General features: G+C 43.5%; 2 protein-coding genes across 2 annotated transcripts; both read left to right on the top strand.

Annotated features, from left to right (window-relative positions):
* Positions 1–3,959: 3,959 nt before the first annotated feature.
* Positions 3,960–4,583, top strand: EAF01_007771 (uncharacterized protein; the record flags this gene model as incomplete). The annotated part of the gene is made up of 4 exons (XM_038916027.1): positions 3,960–4,100; positions 4,150–4,303; positions 4,364–4,432; positions 4,492–4,583. 4 exons carry the CDS (start codon positions 3,960–3,962, stop codon positions 4,581–4,583), a joined length of 456 nt encoding a protein of 151 aa, XP_038768498.1.
* Positions 4,584–6,614: 2,031 nt separating this feature from the next.
* Positions 6,615–10,759, top strand: EAF01_007770 (uncharacterized protein). The gene is made up of 4 exons (XM_038916026.1): positions 6,615–7,417; positions 7,481–7,862; positions 7,924–10,036; positions 10,090–10,759. Exons 1-4 carry the CDS (start codon positions 6,897–6,899, stop codon positions 10,347–10,349), a joined length of 3,276 nt encoding a protein of 1,091 aa, XP_038768497.1. The 5' UTR covers positions 6,615–6,896; the 3' UTR covers positions 10,350–10,759.
* Positions 10,760–11,130: the final 371 nt, after the last annotated feature.

Genomic DNA, 11,130 nt, shown 5'->3' with positions numbered 1-11,130 from the left:
GTTATGTGTTCTAGATGTACCAATATACGATTGACTGCCCCACGGCTCCTCCTACTTTCTGCCAGCCAGGAGATGAGCCGCGTTCAGCCGCACCGCTTTACGACGTGCAACATTAGGAAGCAGGAGGCTGGGATGTCCCCCTATTGGTCATCGGGTGGTTCTGCCCGTTTCAAGGCTACTACCAATCAGCCTACCGCTTTGCGACGTGTAACAAGAGGTCTCAATAGCAGGGGCTTTGACTCTTATTGGATGGCTATCTCTTTCTGCCAGACTTGTGAGCTTCCTTGAGTAGCCTCACCGTTTTACGATATGCAACAAGAGCATCAGATGGCAAAGGCTCCATCTCTCATTGGAGGCTATTTGTCTCTGTCAGATTTGTTGACCTTGAGAGTAGCCTTACCGCTTTACGATATGCAACAAGGCACCGAGATAGCAAATGCTCTTCCGCTCATTGGGAGTACTCTTCCTTCCGTGCCTGTGGCCAATTTCTAGATAGTTTCGCTCAACGGAAATGGTTAAAGTTTGTTGGACGTCAATAACAGCCCACAGTTAGTAGAATTCGATGTGCACAGCAGTTGGGACACTCCAGAACAATATTAATCCTGACTTAAATATCTTACACAGAGGCTACATAGAATTAAAAAAAAAAAAAAATGCCATCACTACTGCCATGCTGTAATAAGCCGCCACAAGAAGACCAATACAATTACTGAAGCTGCTCAGATCTAAATGCTTCCCAGAGATACTCGTTCGTATACTTTGTTTCCCCTTGAATATTGGCACATCAGATTTTCAGTAACAATAATACTCATCATCCGCCATTCCATTTTTCCTCTTTCAGTCAGCGCGTCAGATTAGTATTCTGGAAGAGAAGAGGTCTTAGATAGTCTGTGTAAGAAAGAAGGGAAATTTCTTCTCAACGCAACAATGGCAGATGTATACCAGGTTAAACAACGAGACGGGCTCAGTGTTGACTTTAAGTTTCGTGCCTACTGCACTCATTTGACGGCTTTTGAGATATGGAGCTGTAGCATAACGTAGAGAGCTTTCCCTCAATCTGCGAACAAGCAAAAAAGCTCAAGGATATCCGCGGCGTGGTTGAACGTCGAAAGCCTAGTATTCTGTTCCGCAGCGAAACAATCGTTCCAAACAATGACTGAGAGGCTCGCATCGCGATAGTCTCATGCCAACATGTAGTTCCAGAATTCGACTCGCCGTAACTTGTCGACTTCCACCTATGCGCTGGAAGATTTGGAAACAATGGATGACTCGTAAGGGAGATAGATTCGTGGCAGATCTGCAGGAGTTTGGTACTTGTGTCTTTTTCATTGCTGAAAGGATATGATAGCGCATGTGCTTGTCGCATCTGTTGTGGTCATGTTAGTGATACTTTCTCAGAGTGTTTTGCAGGGTTTGGAAACGCCGTCTGCGATGCTGTTCGAGAGGGTGGTGAGACTTAATCTAGTATCTTCAAGACATTTTCCCGTCAGCATATGATGGGCTGCTGCTACAGATCGGTGAAGTAGTCGCGCAGAATCGAAGAGCTGCTGTAGTCGTCTGTAAGGTGGGCGCGGGAAACAAGCTACAGAACAGAACTATGGTCAGTAATTCCAAGGACGTCAAGATCCATCTTCGCTTAGTAATTAATCGGCGCTGAGCGTCGAGTTTTCTTGAGTCCTAGTTGTTAGAAGTTTTGGGTTGATAAAATTCCTGGAGAGGAAATTTCTTCCGGGCTGCACATGTATTCGACTAGACAAATACTGCGTGGGTAGCTGAATTTACCCATAGTTTTGTAGTAGACAAATTGTCCCAAATTGCCATTAAGTTTCTTGCAATCTATAGAGCGAACCCAAGTTCTTATTAGGGGAGTAGTAATCGAAATTCGGCAGAAACGCTAGGAGAGGAGCCAAGTGTCCACTTTGGGCTGGTAACAGTTTCAAATCATTTCGGATTGGTGTTGTAGTATTCTTTCCAGCCACTGACAGTAAGGAAGTTCTTAACGAGTTGATAGTCCCCAATAGCATTAGAATAAAGACTGGCATGTTATATTTTGAGTGTCTAGCAGTGTTCAGCTGTGCTCTAAATTTGTGGAAAAAATCCGGTTGACCGTTGTGGCGCTTACCGATGACCTCATGTAGCTCCAGAGATGTAGACTGTGTTCTGATCAAGGAAATAAATTCTATTTCCCGAATACGATCTAGCACAATAGAACACCTAGCATAGAGAATGAAAGTAGTGACTAATAATCTTTATTACTGCTGTAGAGTCGCGCAAAGGGTTTGCAAAACTTTGAGCGTGTTGATAAGCTAGGAGAGCTGAATCTTATTCCTCAATTGCCTCCAGATCTGAGTTGAAGCGTGGGATGGTGGAGCGTGCTAGGTTGCAGATAGTGTCAAACATTTTGGTAAGTGTCGCGGTGTCGGTAGTATTTCCGGGAGGTCTAGCACATTGTGCTAGCAGACTCTCATTGGCCTGGAAGCTTCGCAGGTGCAAGTTGAGGCTTTGTGCATGGTGATAGAGCTCGGCTTGGTAGTCTGAATCTATCTGGCAGATTAATCGAGATAGAACAAAGCATCGTAGTATCATAGAATCATCTAGAAACCACACTAGAGCTAGGCGTGTAGCTCTTAGAAGCTATTGTGTGGTGATCGGTGACTCTCAAGTAGGGTAGGAGTTTCTATCAGGAAAGGGCGGATAGCTAGGAACTAGCTAGTTTAGGCAGATAGGAGAATAGCGAGGTAGAATTAGCTCAAAATATGATTGCGAAACCCTACATGCAACTTAATAAATAGAAGCTAGGTTTCAAACGACAAGGAGTTAGCCACAGGTCTCTAATAGAAAGCTGAATTAGTTCAACCGGCTTTGTAGCACTGAAGACGTTGCAAACACAATGGGTCACCTAGTATCACTTCTTGTACATCGGTGTGCCATTGAGGGATTGTATGTAGTGGATACACGAGTCTAATAACTAGCATTAATTCGGGCTGAAGGGGGCTACGTATTTTTTTTCAACTCCCGACCTCCTTCTACCTTGCTACACCTCTAGTCTCGCCTCGAAGACCGATGCCTAGGCTCCTAAATAGGCAACGTCCCAGCAACCAAGATCAGTCACGACACTCTCGTCTATATTCACTTCATAACAAAGCACCCAAATCGTACGTTTCCCCGCATAACCACTTCCAAGATACAAGAGTCTTCCTCGCGCACAACTTTTCCCAATTTTCTCCATCCCCAAACAACGAATTTCCAGGTTCGCATCTTCATCAACCACGTTCACGAATCATCATACATTGTCTCTTGGTAAGTCATACCCCTTTCGCATATTTTTATTTGATCTACTCCTTCATTTCTATGGCGCGATACTTTGACATTTTTTGATGTTGCCTTCGCCATTTTACGATTTGATCTTGGTTGGGCTTGGTCAAAGTCGATCAACACTGATCTATTCCACCTTCTCCCTGTGTAACAATCAACGGAATCTTCCTCCATGTGGGAATTATGGCCATTTATTATGCTTTTACTTGCACAGTCGAGTCATCACAATGTACAAGAGCTTGTATATAATCATTTCATCACTATCCACGACCATGCCTTATGGATTCAAATCACATAAATCACCTACGTTTCATTTCTCATTCAAGGTTCTCTATTGTCCAACAATTTACCGTACATTCTCATGATTCCAGATATTCAAGTCTTGAAAATGTACAGAAGCTTTAGAAATATTCAAATCAATAGGATGTACGACAGCTTTGTGTACATGCAAGTGTTATGAGTGTACAAGAGCTTCCCGTACATTTAAATCTCCACATTCTATGATCCTCTTCTGTACATGCCGACCGCCTCATGAATTCAGAGACCAAAGAGGTACAACTTCTTGTCAAAAGTTACCTTGCTAACAATGTCTAGATACTACTTCTACAATCAAACCTTAACAAGAGCCGAGTCCACTTAAAACAATGTCCGCCTTCAATGAGACTCCCCAACTAGCTGCTGAGGCTAGACCAGCTGCCCCTGCCGCCGAAGTAAAGGCCAATGAGAAGGTCAAGGCTCCTAACAATAGGACTTCGTCTGGCAAAGTATGGACCCAAGACGGAAAAGTATGATCTCTTCCCTAGTTTGAAACAGAAATGACTGATTGAAACACAGGATGCAATCGTAGTCCAAATCCTCTTCCAGGCTGCTGACAAGAACTTCGTTCCTAACTTCAAGGCCATCAAGGCTCCGGGACGCTCTAAGAAGGCTGTTAGGCATATATGGGAAGCCCTCAAGAAGTCTCATGCCAGTGTTAAGGATGGAAATGGTACGTTTAGCTCATCCCTAGCTCGCGAATCATGATCAGATCACCAACAATTATCTTTAGCGAAGGGTGAAAGCGTCGCTAAGGGTAGTTCAAAGAAGCGCAAGGCAGAACTTGAGGGTAATGGCGAAGGTATGTGACCATCTAATTCTAGCGCTGAATCATTGAAATGCTAAGAGCTGGCTGTCTAGGCGTTTCTAAGAAGAATAAGGTAGACGAAAAGACTATCTTCGACCCTGAGATCGAGGAGAATTTTAGCGACGACGGAGGTGTTGACGAGTAGAATGTTGGCATTGAGCCAAAAGATCAGTGTGCCCAATTTCAGACGACGATGATAGAATCGGAGCCTGTTTTATGGAAGTTGGGGTTCTCTAAAGCAAAATGGAGGATATTCAAGGCTAAGGGGTGTATTTGCATGGTAGAAGGGTTTATTGCTTGCGAATTCCAGCAATTAGTTGAAGTTTTCCTCGGACTACTTCAGCTGAATGAATGAAAGTCACTACAATTTTGGCACCTTGCGCATGTAATCAGACTTTGAAAAGCATGCGCTTTAGCTTAAACCTCTCTAAATTTCTAAAGTGACCTTGAAAACGGACAGCCTCATCTAATTGTTCGAGTGAAGTTTTTATGTAAGCTCATCCAATTTCAATGAGATATGTATCAGGTAATAGCAATCTAGGTTTCCTTTTCAGCTAACACCAAACGTCTTGTCTCGAAAAAACAACAGATAAAATGTGACTAATCCTGCATTGAAATAGATGCCTGTCAATTCTGAGAGGCAATAGCTGAAGTAATACAACCTAGAATCTCCACTCAAAGACTTTTCGTCGGTCCTTGTGGCATGGATGCCAATTATTGAGCATCCAGGGTTGTCAATCAAAGTTCTTTATTGGACGCTTACAATTGTTTGCTGAGAAGTCCCCAGATAGCCTTGAATCCTGAAGAGATATTATCGAAAGACGTGAGCCTAGGCTTCAATATCAAAGAACTTCTGTGTGGTCTGTGGACAAAGATGTTGGTTTTGGTGTAAGACTCCACATCTCTAAGTAGGTGGCTTCAAAAAGATGAGTTGATAGGTATGAACCGACATGGCAGCTTGAGTTGATAGCCAAATCACTACATTTTTTTCCAACAGCAGAAGTACACATGTTTCGCTGGCCATGCTAGACTGCGTGCCAGCTGCGGTCATGAGAAATAGATTCATTCCAATCTTCTCGTGACAACAAGAATTAAAGCTCTATTGCACTTCCAATCGAATGCATGATAAACTTATTCAGATCGTAGCTTATGTTTTAGGCTTATATTATATGTCTGTGGTAACCGGAATGCAAGAGATGCCCTCAATAATAGCGGAGCGCCAAAGGGACAAATGATCCATTTTTATACCATATGGAAATTGAGATTCAGGGCTTGTGGGCATTTGACTACCATCTCTTACATCAAATCTGTGTACCTAGGTATGCTATTGTACAGTCTACCACGACACACTTCGTGTTTAATCAACAATAGTAAAAGAGCGGAAGATATACTAAGCGAGGGCAGCATTATAGTGGCGCGTTCGTTGATTGATAAAGGCAATGTTCCAAAACAAAACTTGAGACTATTTTAGGATAGGAAGATTTGATGCCGAAGTGAAGAATGCTTGGACGCCTGTATGTAGATCTAAATACATTGGGAATAAGCCTAATGAAGGCTCGTAGCTTTGTATGTTTAGATTCTCTAGATTTGAGCGACACATCATACTTACCCAATACGTAAGACCTTTAAGAGATTGAGAATGTTCAATTTTGCTAAAAGCAATCGAAACATCAAGCGTCAGGGCTTCTGGAGAGACTTCGTAAGTGACCTAAATGAAAACTCACATCAGAAGGTATCTTGAAGATCCCTAGTATCCTGGATGCAATCAAGATTATGTTCCCATCTCTCGGTGTTGCGATGCAGGGTGAGGAGACAACCGGGGTCCTATGTATTTGAAAAAATCCATCTCCTCTTTACAGCACAATATGAATTTCAAAACATGCGAGGGGCTTTCCAAAAGTAAGATAGAGGTTTCGAATATGATGGTGGACATTGAAAGGCATGATAGATATCCTCCACGGGCTGGCTGGTCCAAAAAGTGGTTGCAACAAACGAATAATTCTGCCGATGTAGAACCGGAAAGCGGTGTGGCTGATAAAATCGACCAACGACTTTGGGTTAAGTGGCGGCGGTGTCAGCCTTGTTTAATTCAGCCTTGGAGAAATAAAAAGGTCTTGTACTCCCGAGTACTGCCATTGTTATAATTATTGAATCATCTCCATCAAATCACATCCTAGGCACGCCCGCTTCGTCCTCTCACATCCTACGGCTCATACGAAAGCTCATTTTGTATCATCCTACCCGCCGTTGGATATCTTTCTCTCCTTGTGACATTACTTATCATATTCCCTTCATTTTTGGCGCTTGCCTTCTTGTTTGATCCTGCTCCTTAGTCTTAGTACCACCAAGTACTACAAACGACGCCAACTGTAAAACACCTCAAAATCTATTTTCTCACATTCATTCACGGTTTCGATTCGACCAATTCCAAGGCCATTCACATTGCGTATAATTGTACATGCGATTGAGACACGGCTTCTCGCATTTCGTTGCACATAAATACTTTCCAACAAGCCTTGCGACAAGAAACCGTTTAACGATTCGACAATTACTTCTGCGCTATACTCGAAACTCTCGTTTATTGACTCCATCTGCGCTTTCAACCACCCGTATATCTGATTGTTTAAGGAAAAACAAATCAATCAATATGATCGGCACCAATGGCGTCGCAACGCGTTCGAAGAGAAAGTCACATCCAACGGGGCCCGAGAGACCTCAGAAGCAACTCCGAGCCTTGAATGGGAAAGAGTCAACAGGTGTTAATACTCCAGAAATCGACCTTTCGGACGATGATTTCGACATTGATGGCCCACAACTATTACCATCAAATGTATCACCAGATACAGCTGAATGGCAGGCCACCATAGAGCGGGTGGTGCGGAATGTAGTTTCGATCAGATTTTGTCAGACTTGTTCTTTTGACACAGACCCTGCATTAACCAGCGAAGCTACTGGCTTTGTGGTAGATGCAGAAAGAGGGTTAGTTTTCCTGCTCGAATGGATGTGTCGTCTATCTTTTAAGCTTTATTAATAATCCTGCAGGTACATCTTGACCAATCGACATGTTGTTGGATCAGGACCTTTCTGGGGATATTGCGTTTTCGATAATCACGAAGAAGTTGATGCTTACCCGGTCTATCGTGACCCTGTTCACGATTTTGGTATATTACGATTTGACCCTAAAGCTATCAAATACATGCCTGTCACCGCTCTGGGACTGCGACCAGATCTTGCGAGGGTAGGATCAGAGATCAGAGTGGTTGGTAATGATGCTGGAGAGAAGCTTAGTATTTTATCCGGAGTCATCAGTAGACTAGACAGAAATGCCCCCGAATATGGTGACGGATACTGCGATTTCAATACCAACTACATACAAGCAGCTGCTGCTGCGAGTGGTGGAAGTTCTGGAAGTCCAGTCATTAATGTACGTTCAAATATTCATATCTCCCAATCTCTTTACACTTCAAATATTGATATGCCACTAGATTGATGGATACGCCGTTGCCCTACAAGCGGGTGGAAGAAGCGATGGTGCTGCGACGGATTATTTCTTGCCTCTCGATCGACCCTTGAGAGCTCTTCGATGCGTCCAAGAGGGTAAACCCATTACCCGGGGAACAATTCAATGTCAATGGTTAATCAAGCCATTTGATGAATGTCGGAGACTTGGTTTAACACCCGATTGGGAAGGCATTGTTCGAACAGGATTTCCAAAGGAGACCGGTATGCTCGTCGCAGAAATTGTTCTTCCAGAAGGACCGTCACATAAATTGATTGAAGAAGGGGATCTGTTACTCAAGGTCAACGGCGAATTATTGACACAATTCATTCGTCTAGATGATATCCTTGATTCTAGTGTTGGTCAGACGGTAAGCTTCCTTATACAGCGTGGTGGAGAAAATATCGAAGTTTCAGTTGCTGTTGGAGATCTTCATATGATTACACCAGATCGTTTTGTCTCTGTCGCGGGAGGCAGTTTTCATGATTTGTCGTATCAGCAAGCACGTCTTTATGGCGTTGCTTGTAAAGGAGTCTTCATGTGCGAAGCTAGTGGATCATTCCGATTCGAAGGCACTGATAATGGCTGGATGATTCAAACCATTGATCATAAGAAGACACCTGATTTGAAAAGCTTCATTGAAGTCATGAAGAAAATTCCGGACCGAGAAAGGGTTGTAGTAACATACAAACATCTCCGAGATCTCCACACTCTAAACACCGGCATTCTCCAAATTGATCGCCATTGGTCAAGTAAGATGAGATTGGCCGTCAGAAATGACATCACTGGTCTTTGGGACTTTTCGGATTTAGCCGACGCTCTCCCACCCACAACACCTGTAGCTAGGTCTGCAAACTTCATACAACTGGAGAATTCACAGCATCCAGCGGCAGCGGATATCGTCCGAAGCTTCGTTCGAGTGCTATGCCACATGCCTGTCAAACTCGACGGCTACCCCCGGAACCGCAAGTGGGGTATGGGCGTTGTTATCGATGCAGAGAAAGGGTTGGTTGTTATCTCTAGAGCTGTCGTTCCATATGATCTATGTGACATTTCGATCACAATCGCCGATTCCATCATTGTGGAAGGAAAGGTAGTATTCCTGCACCCTCTACAAAATTATGCCATTATCCAATACGACCCGTCGCTGGTTCTTGCCCCTGTGCAAAGCGCGAGATTGAGCGATAAGCAGCCCTCCCAAGGAGCTTCAACATACTTCATTGGTTTCAACACTAATATGCGAATCGTCGTTGCTAAAACCACCATCACTGAAATTACTGCTGTTGCTATCCCTGCGAATGCTGCATCTCCAAGATATCGTGCCATCAACATTGATGCTATCACTGTTGACACAAGCCTGAGTGGTCAATGTGGAAGTGGTGTTCTTATCGGTGAAGATGGCGTTGTCCAAGCCTTGTGGTTGACATACTTGGGAGAGAGATCTCCATCCAGCTCTAAAGATGTCGAATATTATCTTGGTCTTGCTACTCCTACACTTTTACCCGTCATCAAAAAAATACAAAATGACGAGAAGCCTAAATTACGCATGTTGAGCGTTGAATTCAATACCATCCAAATGGCTCAAGCTCGTGTCATGGGTGTCTCCGAAGAATGGATTCATAAGGTTGCTGAAGATAATCGATCTCGCCATCAACTTTTCATGGTACGAAAGCGCACCTTTGAGCGAAATAGTGAGTCCGGTGCTCTTTTGGAAGGAGACATTATTCTATCTCTCAACGGTAAAATTATTACTCGGGTTAATGAATTTGATGTAATGTACGACCATGACGTTCTCGATGCAGTCATTGTCCGCGATTGTAAGGAAATGCACATTAAGCTTGACACTGTTTCAGCAGATGATCTCGAGACTGATCGAGCCGTTTCCTTCTGTGGAGCTATTCTACATCGCCCTCATCATGCTGTTCGCCAACAAATCTCTAAATTACATAGTGAGGTTTACGTTGCGGCGAGAACAAGAGGATCTCCATCTTACCAGTACAACCTCACCCCAACAAACTTTGTGACCCATGTCAATGGGAAACCAACACCAGATTTGGAATCATTCTTGAAGGTGGTAATCGATATCCCTGACAATACATGTACGTGTCCGATTTTTTCCCCAGATTGACAGATTACTAATATTATTCTGCAGATTTCCGCATCAAGGTAGTAACCTTTGATAATGTCCCATGGGTCATCACAATGAAGAAGAATGATCACTATTTCCCAACTACAGAGTGGATCAAAGACCCCTCGGAAAAGAGTGGCTGGAAAAGAATCACCTATGAAATGGGTAATGTCGTGGAAGGTGAAGGCAAAGAAGGTATTGGCAGCGTAGTTGGTGATGACGTCGGAGACTTCGATGCTGGGGGCGGATCTGACGACCCTATGTCCTTCAAGTCATTGTTGTGAATGCCACATATATGACATGCAATTGCATTGACAAGGCATGATGTCAGCGTGTATTTTAGTGGTTTGAAGTGCATCTTGATAGAAGGTAGCCAACCATCAGTGAGCGAAAAAGTACAGCAGCATTGACATGCGATAGTCAATTGCTGCGAAGCTTTATGATAGTTCTGATAGATGAGGTTGCGGTTTCACGCCTTTCGATGATTCTAGTCGCATTCGTAGATCTAGATATGGGGCGTTTCTGGATGATGGGCCAATGATACCAAACCGACCAATAATCGGAGGATGAATAATACCAACCAATTTTATTCATGTATATGTGCCATACACATTTTGTAGATATCAATGTACCGCGTTCACTTACTTCTTTCTTATATCTTTTGTACTGCGTTGCTTTGCTTCTGTCAAGGCGCTGTCAAGGCGCTGTCAAGTCACAATGAAAATTAGTGTATCAGTGCCTCCAAATGACGTACCTGCTTTTTTTTAAGATATGTCTTGTCACTCCAAGTACTATTCTCAAATTTAACCATCCGCTCGTAGAATACAAGTCGATCTAACACACAAGCGTCAGCCGAATTTCCAATGCAAGGAAGTTTCAGGCAACGCATGTCTGAATTAGAATCTGAACTTACTTTCTTATGATGAGTCCGTTTTTGCGCTGTGGACTTTCGCTTAGATGGATGTTCGCTTAATGGGCCACACGAATTGTTTATTCATTTTCGAGTTTATTGGGATGGGAGTCTGGGCATAGTTTCAATTTTGCTTATATGGGGTTATGGCGGTT

Source organism: Botrytis porri (assembly GCF_014898465.1).
Source record: "Botrytis porri strain MUCL 3234 chromosome Unknown BPOR_010, whole genome shotgun sequence".
NCBI lineage: Eukaryota > Fungi > Ascomycota > Leotiomycetes > Helotiales > Sclerotiniaceae > Botrytis > Botrytis porri.
This window is presented reverse-complemented; position numbering and strand designations above follow the sequence as displayed.

Excerpts from the sequence above, each read along its gene's own strand:
- EAF01_007770 (XM_038916026.1), top strand. The coding sequence starts at position 6,897 with ATGCGATTGAGACACGGCTTCTCGCATTTCGTTGCACATAAATACTTT. Across the intron at positions 7,418-7,480 it reads GTGGTAGATGCAGAAAGAGG|GTACATCTTGACCAATCGAC; the intron begins GTTAGTTTTCCT and ends ATAATCCTGCAG. Across the intron at positions 10,037-10,089 it reads CGATATCCCTGACAATACAT|ATTTCCGCATCAAGGTAGTA; the intron begins GTACGTGTCCGA and ends ATTATTCTGCAG.